At 41.6% G+C, this 21,773-nt stretch overlaps 1 protein-coding gene across 11 annotated transcripts in view; it reads right to left on the bottom strand.

The window, feature by feature from the left end:
- ACER3 (alkaline ceramidase 3) overlaps positions 1-21,773 on the bottom strand; it is a 156,625-nt gene that overhangs the window by 47,417 nt on the left and 87,435 nt on the right. For 9 of the 11 annotated variants that reach the window (XM_055283014.2, XM_063641400.1, XM_063641395.1 and 6 more), the window contains 2 exons: positions 21,510-21,562; positions 4,900-4,952 (listed from right to left, as the gene is read on the bottom strand). In XM_055283014.2, coding sequence (XP_055138989.1) covers positions 4,900-4,952; positions 21,510-21,562 — 106 coding nt within the window. Of the gene's footprint in view, positions 1-4,899; positions 4,953-21,340; positions 21,465-21,509; positions 21,563-21,773 lie in introns of all 11 variants that reach the window. The other 2 variants (XM_055283020.2, XM_055283021.2) reach the window with 2 other exon arrangements.

The raw sequence follows: 21,773 nt of genomic DNA, 5'->3' as shown, positions 1-21,773 counted from the left end.
CATGATACATGAATAGCATACAGTAAGTTTGTTTTATGAACAATTAAATCATTTATTTTAATCTTCATGGGAAATTTGTAAGTACTATAGTCTCCACTTTTACAAATGAAGGAACAAAGATTGACTTACTTAAGCTCATTCAGTTACTAAATATCAGAGCTGAAAATTGAACTACAGTATCAGTATCGTTATCTTCTAAGTAATATCTGCTGTTCCCTAGCACTAAAACTGTTTTTCTTTTTCTTTTTTTTTTTTTTTTTGAGACAGGGTCTTGCTCTGTCCCCTAGGCTAGAGTGCAGTGGTGGCACAATCATGGCTCATTGCAACCTCAACCTCCTGGGGCTCAGGCAATCCTCCTGCCTTAGCCTCCTATGTAGCTGGGACACAGGTGTGCACCACCACGCAAGCTAATTTTTAAATTTTTTTGTAGTGACAGGATCTCACTATACTGCCCAGGCTGGTCTTGATCTCCTGGGCTCAAGCAATATTCCTGCCTTGGCCTTCCAAAGTCCTGGTATTACAGATGTGAGCAACTATGCCCGTCTCCTAGCACTAATACTTATGAGTTCTTTGTACCCATTATATGATGGTTATCTGATTCTTTTCAATATAGTCATAATTGCTAGCTAAAGAATATCTTCTCCTAAAGATATATAAACATCAGAATAGTTTTGGCCGGGCGCGGTGGCTCACGCTTGTAATCCCAGCACTTTGGGAGGCTGAGGCGGGCGGATCACGAGGTCAGGAGATCGAGACCACGGTGAAACCCCGTCTCTACTAAAAAATACAAAAAAATTAGCCGGGCATGGTGGCGGGCGCCTGTAGTCCCAGCTACTCGGAGAGGCTGAGGCAGGAGAATGGCGTGAACCCAGGAGGCAGAGCTTGCAGTGAGCCGAGATTGCGCCACTGCACTCCAGCCTGGGCGACGGAGCAAGACTCCATCTCAAAAAAAAAAAAAAAAGAATAGTTTTTAAAATATGTTATTAAAAGGAGTTTACTGTATTTTTTTAGATCAAGGTGACAAACTATGGCTCAAGAGCCAATCTCTTGGCCTGAGCCTGCTTTTTTTGTTAGTTTGGTATTGTTTTTTGTTTTTCTTGAGACAGGGTCTCCCTCTGTTGCCCAGGCTGAAGTGCAGTGGCACAATCATGATTCACTGCAGCCTCAACCTCCTGGGCCCAAGTGATTCTCCCACCTCAGCCTCCCAAGTAGCTGGGATTACAGGCATGCACTACCATGCCTGGCTAATTTTGTAATTTTTGTAGAGACGAGGTCTCCCTATGTTGCCCAGGCTTATCTTGAACTCCTGGGCTCAAGCGATCCTCCCACCTTGGCCTCCAAAAGTGTTGGGATTACATGTGTGAGCACTGTGCCCAGCTAAACCTGTTTTTTTAAATCAAATGTTACTGGAACATAGTCACATTCATTTATTTACATATTATCTGTGGCAGCTTCCAAGTTGCAACAGCAGAGTTGAAGAGCTGCAACAGAGTCTCCTGTCCCACAAAGCCTAAAATATTTACCATCTGGCACTTTACAGAAAAAGTTTTCTGATTCCCGTTCTACATCTTTTTTTTCTGGTGGGGACAGGGTCTCACTCTGTCACCCAGGCTGGAGTGTAGTGGTACCATCTCAGCTCACTGCAGCCTCTGCCTCCTGGGTTCAAGCGATTCTCCCACCTCAGCCTCTCGAGTAGCTGGGACTACAGGCACACACCACCACACCTGGCTAATTTTTTGTATTTTTAGCAGAGACAGGTTTTCACCATGTTGGCCAGGCTGCTGTTCTATATCTTCTTACCTAACTTTGAAATAGGGCTTGATGCCATATGGGTCATAGCAGCTAGATGGGCATTCTTACTTTTATTGTTTCTGGATAAAGATCAGTCTTAGTAAAAGTAAGAGCCAACAGTGATATAGTTGGTTATAGCTAACTAAAAATAAAAGAAAAAAATCTTTCAATTACTTTAGTGTGTACCATTAACTTTGAGAGAGGTATCAGGAAGTAGAAGTCAGATATGAACTGCTTTAAATTGTGGCTCCACCACTTAAAAGTGTCTCAGGATCCTTAGGGTGTTGCTTTTCTAGCCAGAAACCTCTGTGGCTGGTGGCACCTTTGCCCAAGTTTTGTTCTGGCCCACTGGGCTCATTCTGCCCACTTAGCCTGGCAGGCTGCACTTGGCTCATGCTACCAGCCTGGATCCCATGCCTGCTAAGGGGAAGCCAGGCATGGAGCAGTGAGAGGTGTATTAATGAGCAAGCTTGGGGTCTGGCCACTGTGCACAGCCAGGCACACTGGCTATTGTAGCAGGGCAGGCAGCTCCAGAGGCCGGCATAGGCACTGGCTCCATGCAAGCCTGCGGTTTGATCAGATACACCATAAGCATCTTCCACTGTGGGCACCCCCATCTGGACAAGGGGAATGCAGTGGTGCCTGGAAACTTGGAGATGCCAGAAACCACCAAGACCCCAAAAGGGTGTCACAGCCCTGGCTCGCAGAGCCCCTAGGTCTGGGCTCCCCGAAGGGCCACAGCTCTTCTCTCCTTCTCATCGCCTGCAATGTGGCAAGCTGGGGAGAGGGATATGTTTCAGCCTTGTTTGTGTTACATCTCTTTCAGCCCACCATTTGGCAAGTCCTAAGGTCTTGTCCTGTGTCCAGGAAGAATGAGGTATGCGGACAACTGGAGGGTGAGCAAGGTGGAAAGGAGCTTTACTGAGTGACAGAACAGCTCTTGGGAGACCCAAAGTGGGTGGCTCCTATCTGCAGGCAGGTCATCCCAACAAATGTCCAGCTCTCAGTGGAGAGGAGACCCAGAGTGGGTAGCTCCTATTTGCAGGTAGGTCTTCCAGTCATCTGTGTGAGTCTGGCTGGATCTGGGGTTTTTATGGGCTCAGAAGGGAGGAAGTGAGTGCTGACTGATCCATGGGCAGCCATGGGAGGGCTTGGAAAAAGCACTGTAAGTTCTCACTCTGGGCCACAGACTCCACCTGGAACTGACAGCCTGGCCCCCAGGCTTCAGGCTGTCCCTGGCTTGAAGGTGGAGCTCCACCAGGGACTGCCCCTTTCTGCCCAGGAGCCTGTCTGCCTCCTGCCACCATCAATGTATGGCCTATGGTGCCCAGGCTGTTCTTGCCGAGGGGTGCCTGCAGGCCCACACCAAGCTGCCCTCAGTCCCTGCCTCGGCCTCCCTCCCGTGCTTGTTGGTGCCTAAAGTCCAGAGGGGGTGGAGGTGGCGGGGGGCTGGCATTTCAGCACCACCCCAAGCACATGCACACCTGGCCAGGTTGCGATAGCACCCAGGCTTGGCCACAGCTTTGCTCTGCCCTGGAGTGGGTGCTGGGAGCGGAGAAAGGCCAGGCAGTGGGAGCAGGCACTTTCAAGCCTGCAGGGGCAAGGGGCTTCCTGGAACTCCAAGAGCACAGGGATGCCCAGGTCCAGAGCCGTGGCTGGGCAGCTGCACCTGTGCCCAGGAGTGTGGGGCTCCTGCCCCACCAACTAGTAGGGGATGGGGTTCCCAACTGTTCCCAGTCCCCGCCAGCTCTGCCTCCCCTGCTGCAGCCAGCGTCTTTGCAGTGGCTGCTCTAACTGGGCTACTGCTGCCCTCAAAAGCCTTGTTACCAGGGCTTGACTCAGGCATGTGGGTCCTTACATAAGCTAGTAATTTTTTGCCCCTCCAAACACATATTCTTAACATACTTGTCCAACATTTAGAGAAGGCTGATGCTGCAGGGTAATGGGTGAAGGAGGCTTTCTCTAATATTCCCCGTGAGTTAGCTAGAGCCCAAACCTGCATACCCTAACTTACTCACATACAAGACTTATAGCTAACCTCACCTACCCTCCTTAGAAGGCACATTATTTGATCATGCAGTACAGGAAGGGTCTCACTTCCAACTTCCACACTTCTGCCACATACCCAGGCAGCCTATCAAAGTGTTCTTCCAACCTCTCCTTGAGAGGAATTGTGATCATTGTAATTTTCTCCATCATGATATATTTCCAGGGATATTTCAGTGTTCCTTAGAGACTGCTTACCTGGACAATGGCCTGGCTGGTATGCTTTTAAATCAAGCTCTGTTTTTGTCCATAGACAAGTTACTACATCTCTCTTTGCTTTACTTCCTTGTCTATAAAATGGGGACAATACCCATTTATCTTGCATAGTTGTTGAGAATTAGAGATGGCATTGTACACTGCCTAGCACAGTACAAAGTAGATAAATATTAGCATTTACTAATGTTACTATCATAATCGTTTTTATCTTTCAAGATTGATTTTTTCCCTGACATTCCGGAAATACAAATTAACTTGATAATAAAGTAAACAGAATATAATACAGTAAGAGAACTTTGGATTGGGAATGGCCTGTAAACTGTTTCCATATTTGTAAATAACCAATCAAAATAAGTATATTCTTGAGAGCATTTAGTCTACTTTAGAATAAGAAAACAAGTATCTATTTAAAAGATAACTTCAAACAAAAAGGAGATTAAGTTGACACGATCACTATACAACTAGAAGTGTACCTCACTTTTCTGGTAAGCGTCTTGTTAAACTATATTGTAGAATACAGAAACTTTATCTGAAAACTTTTATGGCACAATATGAAAATCTTTATCTAAATTTGTATACATTATTCACTTGGGAAAGGCAAATTATGCAATTTAAGCTATTTAGATTCTATCTAAATTGGCTACAGGGTTTTGAGATCACAAAAGCTAATAAACAACATTATTGTAACTTCCCAGAAATTATACTCTATATTGATATCATAAAATTTATAATCTTCTACATTATTAAAATATCCTAGTAATATAAATGTATCAGTTATATTAATCCACTATGAGGTAAATATAAATTTAAAAATATATCAAACAATGAAATTTTAAAAGTACTTACATGCAGTACACAAATATGCAACAGCTGTATATCATTGGGAGTTCATCCAATAGCTATAAGAAACAAAGATAGATAACAGGCTTGAATATCATGGAGCCGCAATTATTATGCAAATCAAAATAAAACATCAAAATGATTAAGATTTTCAGCTCTTAGACCAGGCACAGAGGCTCACACCTGTAATCCCAGCACTCTGGGAGGCCAAGGTTGGAAGATCGCTTGAAGGTCGGAAGATCGCTTGAAGGTAGGTGTTTGAGATCAGCGTGAGTAACACAGTAATACCCTGTCTCCACAAAAACTTAAAAAAAAAATCAGCAGGGCATGGTAGTGGCATGTGGCTGTAGTCCCAGCCACTTGGGAGGCTGAGGTGAAAGGATTGCTTGAGCCTGAGAGGTCGAGGCTGCAGTGAGCCATGACTGCACCACTACACTCCAGCCCAGGCAACACAGCAAGACCCTATCTCAAAAAAAAAAAAAAATTGGTTTCAGCTCTTATTTCATTTCTTTTACTAATTCTTTTTATATATTTGTCATCAAATTTACTCTGAGTATGTGTGTGTAGTTTACTGTTTTTGAACAAACAAGGTTATCATCCAAGTGTCCTAATGTACATACCTAAGCAGGGTACCTGACTCACTATTCCTGGAGGGCAGACTTGTCATTGTGCTGCTCATATCATCTGGTATTACAAACTATGATATTGTACCTCCAGAAAAAAATGATGTCCATCATCTACAGGTGCATAGGTCCTATCAGTATTCTTTTGCATTTCCATCCTTCCTGTATCACCTTAAATGGGTAAAGTGTCTACTAACATACATAAGAAGAGGTATTAATGGCTAGGGAAATAATTTTATTAATCCAAGTAAAGTATACTTCTGAGAAATAACATTTATTATTATTAGCAATGATAATAATAGTAGTAATAATAATTACAGCCATTATGTGTTAAACTGCGAGCTAGACACTAAGCTAGGTGTTGTAGATACCAATCTTACAGAGTTTATTTATCACTAGATACACATTTAATTAATTCTTTAATAAAATGTCCACTACGTGCCAAGTAATGTGTTAAGAGCTGAGGATACAATTTTAAGACACAGTCACTGCCTTCAAGATTCTAATTCTAACTTCTAATTAGAGGTTAAAGGAATGAAAGCATGATTAAATATAGAGTAAGGATTCCAACAAAAGGGGCACACAAAAGCCAAAGAAAGTGATGGCAGGAATGAAATGAAATGGGGTGGTGAAGAAAGGCATTCTAGGAAGTAGGAAGAGAGCTTATGTAAAGTGAATGATGTATTCTGGTAAATTATTAGAATTATGAAAATAATAGCATTTGTGCAAGTTAACTATTTTTAGTCATTAATTTTTTTTTTTTTTTTTTTTTGAGATGGAGTCACACTCTGTCACCCAGGCTGGAGTGCAATGGCGCGATCCCAGCTTGAAATAGGTCTGTGGATTACATGTGGTAATAAACCAATGTTAATTATTGATTTTGTTGGGAGTATTGTGGATATGTAGGTGAGTTTTTTTTTTAAGATATAACTTACATACCATAAAATTCACCCTCTTTTTTTTTAACCCCTTCAACAACAGTAAAAATTTATATCCCTTCTCTCCCTCACTAATTAAGTTTCAACAATGTTGGGCTTTCAGTTCTTCACATTTCTTTCCTACCACAGGACCTTTGCATATGCTGTTTCCTCTACTTAAGCTTCTCCTCTTCCCCTAGTCCCTCTTTACCTTAATCACTTCTGGATATTTTTCAGGTTTCATTGTATGTGCCACTTCTTCACCCTAAGGATCCTGAGACACGTTTAAGTGGTGGAGCCACAATTTAAAGCAGTTCATATCTGACTTCTACTTCCTGATACCTCTCTCAAAGTTAATGGTACACACTAAAGTAACTGAAAGATTTTTTTTCTTTTTAGTAAGCTATAACCAACTATATCACTGTTGGCTCTTACCTTTACTAAGACTGATCTTTATCCAGAAACAATAAAAGTAAGAATGCCCATCTAGCTGCTATGACCCATATGGTGTCAAGCCCTATTTCAAAGTTAGGTAAGAAGATATAGAACAGCAGCCTGGCCAACATGGTGAAAACCTGTTCCATCTACCTTTTTGCAGAAATTGACAAGCTGATCCTAAAATTCATATGAAAATGCAAGGGACCCAGAGTAGCTAAAACAATCTCAATAAAGAACAACAAACTTGGAATACTCACACTCTCAAATTTCAAAACTTGCTACAAATCTACAGTAATTAAGGCTATGTGGTAATAGCATAAGAATAGATATATAAGTCAATAGAATAGAACTGAGAGCTGATAAACTCACACATTTATGACCAGTTGATTTTCAATAAAAGTGCTAAGACAACTCCATAAGGAAAGAACAGTCTTTTCAACAAATGGTTTTGGGACAATTAGATATCCAAGTACTAAAGAATTAAGCCAGACCCCTACCTCACACCACATAAATAATTAACTCAAAATGGACCGAGACCTAAATGTAAGACCTATACTCGTAGACAAAAACACAGATATAAATCTTCATGACCTTGGATTAGGCAATAGTTTTTTAGCTATGATACCAAAAACATAAGCAACCAAAGAAAAAAAAAGACAGATAAAATGCACTTCGGTAGAACTGAAAACTTTTTTTTGCATCAAAGGACACTACTAAGAAAGTGAAAAGATGGGACAGGCCATCCGTGCTGTAAGCCTGGCAAGGGCCTGCTTGCCTGTGTCCCACATGGTAGAACTCAGCATCTGTAGGGGGCCTGCTAGGGGCAGGAAGGGACTGGCACCCAACCCTGAGCTGGGTGCTCATGCTTCCCTGGAGCTGGGTGAGGAGCTGAGGGTGTGGACAGGCATGAGGTATGGACATGTCTGTCCCTTTGAGGACCAAGATCATGACCACCACAGGGCGAGCACCCCTGGGGTCCTCAGATAAAAAGTCTGACAGCCACTGAGGATCCAGTCAGGCTCACCAGGCTACTGCAGCAGTCCCAGCAAAAGCAGGGCCAGGCTGAAGCAGTGACACCACAGACTTGGGGCACAGGGGGGTATCTCAGTGTCTCAAGGCTGCTGTAACAAGTCACCATAAATGCAGTGACTCAAAATGGCACAAGCTGATGACAGTTGTGGAGGTCAGAAGTCCAGAATGGGTCTCACCAGGCTGAAATCAAGGGGCCAACTTCAGGAGAATCAGTTTCCTGCCTTTCCCGGCTTGAGAGGCCCCATCATGGCTGTCACCTGGGCAGCTGCTCTGCTCCACGGGTCTGGCCTCACTTACGGGGCTCCAAGAACAGTGCCTAGATCATCCTGAGAGCCCTGTGGCATCACCATCACGACAAAGGAACATTTGGGATGCACTGGAAGCCCAGAAGTCCAGAGATGGGGATAGGAACCATCAGTTACTGTCGGGCACCTTGGGGATCCCACACACACCACTGTGGGTGTCAGACCCTCAGATTGTTGCCACTTTGGGAAGGGCGTCAGCAGTTTGCAGAGGACTCTGGACAGCAGCAGGGAGGAGCAACAACACAGGGGTTCCCCCCAACCCCTGACCCTGCAGACCTTCACCCCCTGGTACATGGAGAAGGTGTCGTGCCCCTGCTTCAGGAAGCCTTGAGGGAGACACATGCACCCTCAGAATACCTAGCTGGGGGCTCCTCACTGGAGGGCACTGGCAGAAACTGGTGTCAGAAAACAGCAGCACAGAGTGGATCTGGAATAGATCAGGGTGTCACAGAAAAGATGCTTCATAAGATGTGTTTCGATGAGGATATTTAAATAAATGTAATTTATGTTAAAAAAAAAAGAAAGTGAAAAGAAAACTCACAGAAGAAAATATTTGCAAATCATATCTGTATCCAGAGTCTAGTATCTAGAATATAGAAAGAAGTCTTACAACTCAGTAAGAAAAATACAACTATGGCTATTTTAAAAATAGGCAAAGGATATCAACAGACATTTCTACTATGAAGATATACAAATGGTGTCAATAAGCACATGAAAAGATATTCAACATTAGTCATTAAGGAAATGCAAATCAAAGCCACAATGAGAGAAACTACTTCATACCCACAAGATGGCTATACTAAAAAGATAAACAATAACAAGTATTGGCAATGATATGGAGAAGTTGCTGGCGGGAATGTAAATGGTGCAGCCACTTTGAAAAACAGCCTGGCAGTTCCTCAAAAGGTTAAATGACCCAGCAATTCCACTCCTAAGTATAGGTCTAAGAAAACTGAAAACATACATCCACAATGAGGGAAACTAAAAATATTTCACCCCCAAATATATTTCTTTGATATATTTCAGGACAGCGATTCAGAGGGACTAGAAACCAAAGAATAGCTAAAAAGCTGTCTTTTCTAGGGGAGATGTGCATTTGTAGAGGAAATAAAGTCAAGTAAACAACAGATGCAAACAGGCTTTGAACCACCCCCCCACCCCTTCATCTGGATCTAGGAAAGATTAACTGAGAATCTGACACCTTTAAAGGTCTGACAGAAACATTTACCAAAGGCTACCATCTATTCTTTCTGAGAGCTGCTACCCATGAAGTTTCATCCATATAACAAGGCTGCCTTTGCTAGCCAGGCCTTTCCTCTTCTCTTCCTCTTATAACCAGTCTTGCTACTGTAACCTGTTTGGCCAAGCTCCAAGCCCCTATTCTTTCTGTGACCTCAAGATGGTATAAAAGTATCAATCTTCTGACCATTTGAGTTTTTCATATTTTGTATGCCATGCCCATACACATGTTAATAAGACCTGTATGCCTTTTTTCTTGTTAATCTATTATCATTTTTTTTTTTTCTTTTTTTTGAGATGGAGTCTCACTCTGTCACCAGGAGGAGTGCAGTGGCATGATCTTGGCTCACTGCAACCTCTGCCTCCTGGGTTCAAGTGATTCTCCTGCCTCAGCCTCCCGAGTAGCTGGGACTGTGGGCATGCGCCACCACACCCAGCTAATGTTTACATTTTTAGTGGAGACGGGGTTTCACCATGTTGGCCAGGATGGTCTTGATCCTTGACCTTGTGATCCACCTGCCTCGGCCTCCCAAAGTGCTGGGATTACAGGCATGAGCCACCACGCTTGGCCTATCAGTGTGTTTTATAGACTCAAATCATTGAGCCTTTGGGGAAAAATTTAAACTTCCCTACAACACAACTTGTACACAAAAGTTCATAGCAACATTATTCATTATTCATAATACTTGAAATGTGCGAACAACCCAAATTTCCATTAATTGATAAGTGGATAAAAGAATGTGGTATATCCATACAATGGAATATTATTCAGGTAAAAAAATTAAGTACTTCTTTCTACAGCATGGGTGAACTGTGTGAAAACATGCTAAGTTAAAGAAACCAGACATAAAAGGCCACACATTATATGATTCCATTGATATGAAATGTCTAGAATGGGCAAATCCATACAGGAAGAGAGTGATTGTCAGGGGTCATTGGAGGGAGTAATAGGGAGTGGTTGCTAATGGGCATGGATTTCTCTTTGGGGTGATGAAATGTTGTGGCATTAGATAGTGGCAATGGCTCCACAATCTGTGAACATACATAAAACCACTGACTTGTACACTTTAAAAGGGTGAATTTTTACTGTTGTATGATAGGGTAAAAAAAAAAAAGGGTGAATTTTATGGTATGTAAGTTATACTTTAAAAAAAAAAACTCACCTACATGTCCACAATACTACCAACAAAATCAATAATTAACACTGATTTATTACTACATGTAATCTGCAGACCTCATTCAAGTTTTTTAAGTGTCTCAATAATATCATAAATACAAATATGAACACACACACATGTACATTGTATTTAGTTGTCAGGTCTTTTTATCTCCTTTTATCTGGAACACTTCATCAGTCTTTGAATTTTATGACTATCATACTTTTGAAGATGATAGGCCAGATATTTTGTATAATGTCTTTCAATTTGGTTTTGTCTGATGTTTTCATAATATTAAATTCAGATTACACACCTTTGGCAAGAGTATCAGAGAAGTGATGACATTTTTCTTGTCACTGCATCCTATTAGATGGCATATGTAAACCAAAAATAAAGTTCTGAGCTCTCCAACTGACTGGATGGACCCCTCTTGGCCAAGGGGACCCCAGAGAAACATGAAAACTGAATTTTTAGCCATGATGGGGAAAGGAGGTCCGACATGCCTCGTTATAATCCTCACCCTTTTGGAGTTTAGGCACAACTGCCCATGATTAAGGTTAAAATAGAGATCATAAGACTGACAAAACAGACTGTGGCAATAAACAGTCGTTACCAAATTATAATCACGGTAAGAGTTGCAAAGTAGCCATGCTAGCTAAGAGTTAAGTTACACCCTGCAAACCATAAGATCTTATTAAACAGGTTTCTTTTCTTAACCCACTATAATGTGGCTTACTTTTCAACCTGATTTTGGTATAGCATCACATGACAAGGAAATCAAAGGACCTCTTGAGACTCTGTTGTCCTGAGATAGGAATAACACAGGGTGGAGAAGAAATTCCAGGCAGCAATTTCACATGACTTAGAGTCTTTGGGCTGGTAAGATCCTGAAAAACAGGGTGTGGACCAAGCTGGCTAAGACCGATTGGATCCAGCATGTCACTGGATTTGACCTAGGTTTCACCTAGGACCTCATTACATGCTCATTAACATACTAAACCACAAACCCAGCAGCACCATTGAAATAGGTCAGGGTCACTGGTCTCGTCTAATGTGTTATCCGAGCTTGTGGTCTCAAGAAAATTAAGGAGTGTGGACCCAAAGAATGAGGTTGGAGCAAAAGTTTCATAAGCAAAAGAAGAAAAGCTGAATTGAAAAGCTTTCATAAGAAACTGCTCTCATGTCTATAAGTGTTTGAGAAACTTATCTATAAAACTGCGTAACTCCCCTTTATCTATGTAGTTGTGGGTATGTCTCTAGGTAAGCATAAAGTGAAACTTTTTGGTTGTATAATTGTGGGTTTGTTTAAAGTAAGCCCCCCTGGGGCCCACTGTGTACATGTCTGAAAAGCGAAGGAAACTTCCTGGGAGCTCGCTAATCATACAAAGAACAAAGGGCTTCTATGCTGGACTTTTCCTGCCTTGCCTGCTTATCTGTGGCTTATCTGTGCAGGTGCACTGTAGCTGCAATTTTTCAGGCACGTAGCTTCTACAGTCTGAGTTTTTCTTTTTTTTTTTTTATTATACTTTAGGGTTTTAGGGTACATGTGCACAATGTGCAGGTTTGTTACATATGTATCCATGTGCCATGTTGATTTCCTGCACCCATTAACTCGTCATTTAGCATTAGGTGTATCTCCTAATGCTGTCCCTCCCCCCTCCCCCCACCCCACAACAGTCCCCGGAGCATGATGTTCCCCTTCCTGTGTCCATGAGTTCTCACTGTTCAATTCCCACCTATGAGTGAGAACATGTGGTGTTTGGTTTTTTGTCCTTGCGATAGTTTACTGAGAATGATGTTTTCCAGTTTCATCCATGTCCCTACAAAGGACAAGAACTCATCATTTTTTATGGCTGCATAGTATTCCATGGTGTATATGTGCCACATTTTCTTAATCCAGTCTATCGTTGTTGGACATTTGGGTTGGTTCCAACTCTTTGCTATTGTGATTAGTGCCGCAATAAACATACGTGTGCATGTGTCTTTATAGCAGCATGATTTATAGTCCTTTGGGTATATACCCAGTAATGGGATGGCTGGGTCAAATGGTATTTCTAGTTCTAGATCCCTGAGGAATCGCCACACTGACTTCCACAATGGTTGAACTAGTTTACAGTCCCACCAACAGTGTAAAAGTGTTCCTATTTCTCCACATCCTCTCCAGCACCTGTTGTTTCCTGATTTTTTAATGATGGCCATTCTAACTGGTGTGAGATGGTATCTCACTGTGGTTTTGATTTGCATTTCTCTGATGGCCAGTGATGAGGAGCATTTCTTCATGTGTTTTTTGGCTGCATAAATGTCTTCTTTTGAGAAGTGTCTGTTCATGTCCTCTGCCCACTTTTTGATGGGGTTGTTTGTTTTTTTCTTGTAAATTTGTTTGAGTTCATTGTAGATTCTGGATATTAGCCCTTTGTCAGATGAGTAGGTTGCAAAAATTTTCTCCCATTGTGTAGGTTGCCTGTTCACTCTGATGATAGTTTCTTTTGCTGTGCAGAAGCTCTTTAGTTTAATGAGATCCCATTTGTCGATTTTGGCTTTTGTTGCCATTGCTTTTGGTGTTTTAGACATGAAGTCCTTGCCCATGCCTATGTCCTGAATGGTATTGCCTAGGTTTTCTTGTAGGATTTTAATGGTTTTAGGTCTAACATATAAGTCTTTAATCCATCTTGAATTAATTTTTGTATAAGGTGTAAGGAAGGGATCCAGTTTGAGCTTTCTACATATGGCTAGCCAGTTTTCCCAGCACCATTTATTAAATAGGGAATCCTTTCCCCATTTCTTGTTTTTGTCAGGTTTGTCAAAGATCAGATAGTTGTAGCTATGCGGCATCATTTCTGAGGGCTCTGTTCTGTTCCATTGATCTATGTCTCTGTTGTGGTACCAGTACCATGCTGTTTTGGTTACTGTAGCCTTGTAGTATAGTTTAAAGTCAGGTAGCGTGATGCCTCCAGCTTTGTTCTTTTGGCTTAGGATTGACTTGGCAATGCGGGCTCTTTTTTGGTTCCATATGAACTTTAAAGTAGTTTTTTCCAATTCTGTGAAGAAAGTCATTGGTAGCTTGATGGGGATGGCATTGAATCTATAAATTACCTTGGGCAGTATGGCCATTTTCACGATATTGATTCTTCCAACCCATGAGCATGGAATGTTCTTCCATTTGTTTGTATCCTCTTTTATTTCATTGAGCAGTGGCTTGTAGTTCTCCTTGAAGAGGTCCTTCACATCCCTTGTAAGTTGGATTCCTAGGTATTTTATTCTCTTTGAAGCAATTGTGAATGGGAGTTCACTCATGATTTGGCTCTCTGTTTGTCTGTTATTGGTGTACAAGAATGCTTGTGATTTTTGTACATTAATTTTGTATCCTGAGACTTTGCTGAAGTTGCTAATCAGCTTAAGGAGATTTTGGGCTGAGACAATGGGGTTTTCTAGATATACAATCATGTCATCTGCAAACAGGGACAATTTGACTTCCTCTTTTCCTAATTGAATACCCTTTATTTCCTTCTCCTGCCTGATTGCTCTGGCCAGAACTTCCAGCACTATGTTGAATAGGAGCGGTGAGAGAGGGCATCCCTGTCTTGTGCCAGTTTTCAGAGGGAATGCTTCCAGTTTTTGCCCATTCAGTATGATATTGGCTGTGGGTTTGTCGTAGATAGCTCTTATTATTTTGAGATACGTCCCATCAATACCTAATTTATTGAGAGTTTTTAGCATGAAGGGTTGTTGAATTTTGTCAAAGGCCTTTTCTGCATCTATTGAGATAATCATGTGGTTTTTGTCTTTGGTTCTGTTTATATGCTGGATCACATTTATTGATTTGCGTATGTTGAACCAGCCTTGCATCCCAGGGATGAAGCCCACTTGATCATGGTGGATAAGCTTTTTGATGTGCTGCTGGATTCGGTTTGCCAGTATTTTATTGAGGATTTTTGCATCAATGTTCATCAAGGATATTGGTCTGAAATTCTCTTTTTTGGTTATGTCTCTGCCAGGTTTTGGTATCAGGACGATGCTGGCTTCGTAAAATGTGTTAGGGAGGATTCCCTCTTTTTCTATCGATTGGAATAGTTTCAGAAGGAATGGTACCAGTTCCTCCTTGTACCTCTGGTAGAATTCAGCTGTGAATCCATCAGGTCCTGGACTCTTTTTGGTTGGTAAGCTATTGATTATTGCCACAATTTCAGAACCTGTTATTGGTCTATTCAGAGATTCAACTTCTTCCTGGTTTAGTCTTGGGAGGGTGTATTTGTCCAGGAATTTATCCATTTCTTCTAGATTTTCTAGTTTATTTGCATAGAGGTGTTTGTAGTATTCTCTGAAGGTAGATTGTATTTCTGTGGGATCGGTGGTGATATCCCCTTTTTCGTTTTTTATTGCATCTATTTGATTCTTCTCTCTTTTCTTCTTTATTAGTCTTGCTAGCGGTCCATCAATTTTGTTGATCTTTTCAAAAAACCAGCTCCTGGATTCATTAATTTTTTGAAGGGTTTTTTGTGTCTCTATTTCCTTCAGTTCTGCTCTGATTTTAGTTATTTCTAGCCTTCTACTAGCTTTTGAATGTGTTTGCTCTTGCTTTTCTAGTTCTTTTAATTGTGATGTTAGGGTGTCAATTTTGGATCTTTCCTGCTTTCTCTTGTGGGCATTTAGTGCTATAAATTTCCCTCTACACACTGCTTTGAACGTGTCCCAGAGATTCTGGTATGTTGTGTCTTTGTTCTCGTTGGTTTCAAAGAACATCTTTATTTCTGCCTTCATTTCATTATGTACCCAATAGTCATTCAGGAGCAGGTTGTTCAGTTTCCATGTAGTTGAGCGGTTTTGACTGAGTTTCTTAATCCTGAGTTCTAGTTTGATTGCACTGTGGTCTGAGAGACAGTTTGTTATAATCTCTGTTCTTTTACATTTGCTGAGAAGAGCTTTACTTCCAACTATGTGGTCAATTTTGGAATAGGTGTGGTGTGGTGCTGAAAACAATGTATATTCTGTTGATTTGGGGTGGAGAGTTCTGTAGATGTCTATTAGGTCCAGTTTATGTAGAGCTGAGTTCAATTCCTGGATATCCTTGTTAACTTTCTGTCTCGTTGATCTGTCTAATGCTGACAGTGGGGTGTTAAAATCTCCCATTATTATTGTGTGGGAGTTTAAGTCCCTTTGTAGGTCACTGAGGACTTGCTTTATGAATCTGGGTGCTCCTGTGTTAGGCACATATATATTTAGGATAGTTAGCTCTTCTTGTTGAATTGATCCCTTTACCATTATGTAATGGCCTTCTTTGTCTCTTTTGATCTTTGTTGGTTTAAAGTCTATTTTATCAGAGACTAGGATTGCAACCCCTGCCTTTTTTTGTTTTCCAGTTGCTTGATAGATCTTCCTCCATCCCTTTATTTTGAGTCTATGTGTGTCTCTGCACGTGAGATGGGTTTCCTGAATACAGCACACTGATGGGTCCTGACTCCTTATCCAGTTTGCCAGTCTGTGTCTTTTAATTGGAGCATTTAGCCCATTTACATTTAACGTGAATATTGTTATGTGTGAATCTGATCCTGTCATTATGATGTTAGTTGGTTATTTTGCTCGTTAGTTGCTATAGTTTCTTCCTAGCCTCGATGGTCTTTACAATTTGGCATGTTTTTGCAGGGGCTGGTACCGGTTGTTCCTTTCCATGTTTAGTGCTTCCTTCAGGAGCTCTTTTAGGGCAGGCCTGGTGGTGACAAAATCACTCAGCGTTTGCTTGTCTGTAAAGTATTTTATTTCTCCTTCACTTATGAAGCTTAGTTTGGCGGGATAGGAAATTCTGGGTTGAAAATTCTTTTCTTTAAGAATGTTGAATATCGGCCCCCACTCTCTTCTGGCTTGTAGAGTTTCTGCTGAGAGATCAGCTGTTAGTCTGATGGGCTTCCCTTTGTGGGTAACCCGACCTTTCTCTCTGGCTGCCCTTAACATTTTTTCCTTCATTTCAACTTTGGTGAATCTGACAATTATGTGTCTTGGAGTTGCCCTTCTCGAGGAGTATCTTTGTGGCGTTCTCTGTATTTCCTGAATCTGAATGCTGGCCTGCCTTGCTAGATTGGGGAAGTTCTCCTGGATAATATCTTGCAGAGTGTTTTCCAACTTGGTTCCATTCTCCCCATCATTTTCAGGTACACCAATCAGACGTAGGTTTGGTCTTTTCACATAGTCCCAAATTTCTTGGAGGCTTTGTTCATTTCTTTTTATTCTTTTTTCTCTAAACTTCCCTTCTCTCTTCATTTCATTCATTTCATCTTCTATCAGCGATACCCTTTCTTCCAGTTGATCGCATCTGCTACTGAGGCTTCTGCATTCTTCGCGTAGTTCTCGAAACTTGGCTTTCAGCTCCATCATCTCCTTTAAGCCCTTCTCTCCATTGGTTATTCTAGTTATCCATTCTTCTAATTTTTTTTCAAAGTTTTTAACTTCTTTGCTATTGTTTTGAATTTCCTCTCGTAGCTCAGAGTAGTTTGATCGTCTGAAGCCTTCTTCTCTCAACTCATCAAAGTCATCCTCCATCCAGCCTTGTTCCGTTGCTGGTGAGGAACTGCGTTCCTTTGGAGGAGGAGAGGTGCTCTGTTTTTTAGAGTTTCCAGTTTTTTTGGTCTGTTTTTTCCCCATCTTTGTGGTTTTGTCTACTTTTTGTCTTCGATGATGGTGATGTACAGATGGGTTTTTGGTGTGGATGTCCTTTCTGTTTGTTAATTTTCCTTCTACCAGACAAGACCCTCAGCTGCAGGTCTGTTGGAGTTTACTAGAGGTCCACTCCAGACCCTGTTTGGCTGGGTGTCAGCACCAGTGCCTCAAGCAGAAATGCAGAAATCACCCGTCTTCTGTGTCGCTGGGGCTGGGAGCTGGAGACCGGAGCTGTTCCTATTCGGCCATCTTGGCTCCACCCCCAGTCTGAGTTTTTCTCCAAGCTGCTCTATCTTGCCTGTAGCTGTGATTTTTCAGGCAGGCAGCTTTTCCAAGGACCAGCCTTAACCGTTTACCTAACTAATTTTTCTTTTTCTTCTCCCTCACTGACAGTTCCAGGAACACCTATATTTGATGTAAAAATGGGTGGCACCACAGTTCTGATAAAACTCTACCTTTTTCCAGGAATTTTCATGAATATTCCATTCCTTGGTTAGAGAAACACATAAAGGTAGCAGCCCCAAACCCCACTGCATGACACTCTCTCAAGTACACCTGCACTCCCTTTTCTTGAGTGTGTACCTTTTCTCTTTGCAATAAATTACTTTCATTATTTTTCGACTTGTCCTTGAATTCATTCTTGTGATGGTGTCAAGAGCCTAGACATTGGCTAGGATAGAGGTCCACTGGTGTTTGGGGACTTCCCCCAGCCCACCAGTATCACACCATGCCATGGTCACTAATATTGGCTCAGAATAAACCTTTAAAAAATATTTGACAGGCTGGGCACAGTGGCTCAAGCCTGTAATCCCAGCACTTTGGGATGCCAGGTGGGTGGATCACCTGAGGTCAGGAGTTCAAGACCAGCCTGGCCAACGTGGTGAAACCCCGTCTCTACTAAAAATACAAAAATTAGCGAGGCGTGGTGGCGGGCGATTATAACCCCAGCTACTCAGGAGGCTGAGGCAGGAGAATTGCTTGAACCTGGGAGGCAGAGGTTGCAGTGAGCTGGGATCACACTGTACTCCAGTGTCGCTCTGGGTGACAGAGTGAGACTCCATCTCAAAAAAAATAAAAAATTAGCTGGGCATGGTGGTGCATGCCTGTAACCCCAGCTACTCTGGAGCCTGAGGCAGGAGAATCACATGAGCCTGGGAGGCAGAGGTTGCCGTAAGCCAAGATTGCACCACTACATGCCAGCCTAAGTGACAAGGGCGAAACTCCATCTCAAAAAATAATAAGAAGAAGAATTAAAAATAATAAAATAAAAAATTTGACAGGGTTTAGTTTTTCCATTAACACATATAATTTTGATTTGTCCCATTAGCGATGATTAGGTTGCTTGATTAAGGTATTTCCCACTTGGCTTCTCCACTGTAAAGGTATTCTTTCTCTCCTTTTTAAGTATTTTGTGGAAAGGTACTTTAAAACTATATAAATATACTCTTCAACATCAAACTTTTTCTTCATTTATTTATACTCATGTATTATTTCATTTAATACATCATTTATTATCTTAGTATGGACTCAGATTTCCCATATTACTCATCGGGTTATATTATAACTATTATAACTCATTACCATTTATTTTGATGCTCAAATTGTCCCAGATTGGGCCACCAGGAACTCCTTCAGGTTGGCTTCAGTGTCCTTTTGACATATTCCCATAATTTTTTGAGCCTTTCTATTTTTTCTGGCATAAAAAGATGATCTAGGCTGATATTGTCCTTTTTTTTTTCTGCCCCAGCCCTTGGAATCAGCCCTGGTTCCTTTTAAGAAGAATGACTTTTAGAAAACAAGATCTGGATACTAGGTATATTCTTTGGCTTTGAAGTTCCCCATTCCCAGATCCTCTCATGGACAGAGCTTGAGAATGTATGTACATATGTGTGTATTAAAATATTTAAGTACGTATACATATACACAAAATACATACATATGCATATCACATATTTTCACATCTATATTTATGTCTATTATATATGTATGTATTGAACACAGGAGTTTGCACTGTTAACTCCAATTTCAATTTGTCACCACAGAGTTCATTCTAGTTTTCATCTTTTCCATATTTGCGACTTTGTTCTCTAACAGTAAGAAACCTGGCTCCCATTCTCCTTAATGTATTTATTTATTTGATTAATTACCCTGTATGCAGCATGGCTTCCACTGCTACCTCTCCTTTTCCCAAGCAATGCCCTTCTCACTCAATTCAGGCTCCAACACTCGGTGCCGGACTGCTGCTGCACCTCCACTTAGATGGCCTCTCGACTCTGCTTGTGCTCTCAGATCCTGCACTGGGCCACTCTGCCATGTAGAAGTCACCCTCACCTTCCCAGGGTACCAAAACATGGCACAAAGATGTCCCCACTATGTGGCACTCTCCCCATCCCACTCAGATTCCAACCACATGTCAAATGACCTCCCCAACTTGTGAGGACACCCTCCTTATTCTGCACTGAGCTGTCACCTTTGCATGGATACCTTGTCAACCCTGGTCTCTAATACACTGTCCCTGGGCTGCCTTGATGTGCAAATACCCTCCTCACTCCTAATTAGGCTCTAACACCCTACACTGGACTATCCCCCTATGTTGACACTCTCTTTAACTGGCTCAGGTCCCAGAGTTCTGTGATGGATGGTCCCCAACCCATGTGGCTATCCTATAAGCCACACTCAGGTTTTGACACTCCAATGTGGCTACTGAGCACTTGAAATAAGCCTAATCTGAACTAAAAAGATATTGCAGGTATAAAATATAACCAGATTTAAGAATGTGAAATACTTTATTCATAATTTTTATATTGATTATATATATATCCAGAAGTAATATTTTAGATATACTGGGTTAAATAAAATGTTATTATTATTATTATTATTTAAGATGGAGTCTTGCTCTGTTGCCAGGCTGGAGTGCAGTGGCGTGATCTTGGCTTACTGCGATCTCCACCTCCCAGGTTCAAGAGATTCTCCTGCCTCAGCTTCCCGGGTAGCTGGGATTATAGGTGCACACCACCACACCCAGCTAATTTTCGTATTTTTAGTAGAGATGGGGTTTCAACATGTTGGCCAGGATGGTCTCGATCTCCTGACCTCGTGATCCACCCACCTCAGCCTCTCAAAGTGCTGGGATTACAGGTGTGAGCCACCACGCCCGGCCAAATAAAATATATTATTATTTTCACCCATTTCTGTGTACTTTTTTTCAATGTAGCTACTAGAAAAATTTAAATTACAAATGTAGCTCAGATTTTATTTGTACTACTGTTCTAGAAGTTTCTGGATTAGTGATGGGAAATCAAGAGCTCAAAAGACTGAGGACTTGACATATATGCCCTCCTCAGAGTAAGGATGGAAACTAAAAATCCTTGGCTAGCTCTGCAGGGGTATCCAATCTTTTGGCTTCCCCGAGCCACACATAAAATTAACACTAACAGCCGGGTACAGTGGCTCACGCCTGTAAGCTCAGCATTTTGGGAGGCTGAGGCAGGCAGATCACCTGAGGTCAGGAGTTCGACACCAGCCTGGCCAACATGGTGAAACCCCGTCTCTACTAAAAATATAAAAAATTAGCTGGGCTTGGTGGTGGGTGCCCGTAGTCCTACCTACTTGGGAGGCTGAGGCAGGAGAATTGCTTAAACCTGGGAGGCGGAGGTTGCAGTGAGCCAAGATTGCGCCACTGCACTCCAGCCTGGGCAATAAGAGCAAAACTTCGACTCAAAAAAATGAAAAATAAAAATAAAAATAAATTGCAAAAAAAACCCTCATAATGTTTTAAGAACGTTTATGAATTTGTATTGGGCTGCATTCAAAGCCATCCTGGGTCACATGCGGCCCACAGGTTGGACAAGCTTACTCTAAAGTCTTGCTACCTAGAGGGACTCAGACCATTCAAATGGATGCCATAGAGACATGAAAGAATCCAGGTATCTCAGAATAAGAATATATTGTTTTGGTGAACTGATTATGTCTTTTTAAGATGTCCCCATGTGACTCTGCTCTCTAATGCTGCTCTCAATTCTATATGCCTGCACAGAGATGGCCAAAAAGCCCTATGCTATTTGTACTTGTTTTCTTTATGGACTCACCTGCTTATTTCTTTACTTCACTTAGTCAGTTTGGATCCGCATACTTGAAGTAAAAAACTCCAGAGATTACAAATCCCATCTTTTAGCCATAGTTATGTGCTCTTTTCTCAAATCTGAAGTACTTCTGAATTAAGAGAAATAAGCATTTGTCAATTTCATCATTACTAACCTGCATTTCATATTTCAGAGTCATGTGGAAGCACCAGGATCCCATTCCTACCACTGAAATTAAACAAATGAAACAAAAAATTAGCATGAAATTCTTTGTGCGTGGCCAGAGTGACCTGAGAAGACAATAAGACATTTCAAAGCATTGAGTGAAGGATAATGAAGTTTATAAAATCTAGTGGCAAGATATAGCTGACTCTTGAGTTAAGTGCTATAATTGATGAAATTTTGGTGTAGAAGAGAAGTACAATGTAAGTTATCTTAA

Source organism: Symphalangus syndactylus, chromosome 6 (genome assembly GCF_028878055.3).
Source record: "Symphalangus syndactylus isolate Jambi chromosome 6, NHGRI_mSymSyn1-v2.1_pri, whole genome shotgun sequence".
Taxonomy (NCBI): domain Eukaryota; kingdom Metazoa; phylum Chordata; class Mammalia; order Primates; family Hylobatidae; genus Symphalangus; species Symphalangus syndactylus.
Note: the sequence above shows the minus strand (reverse complement) of the source record. Positions and strands in the feature narration are given on the sequence as shown.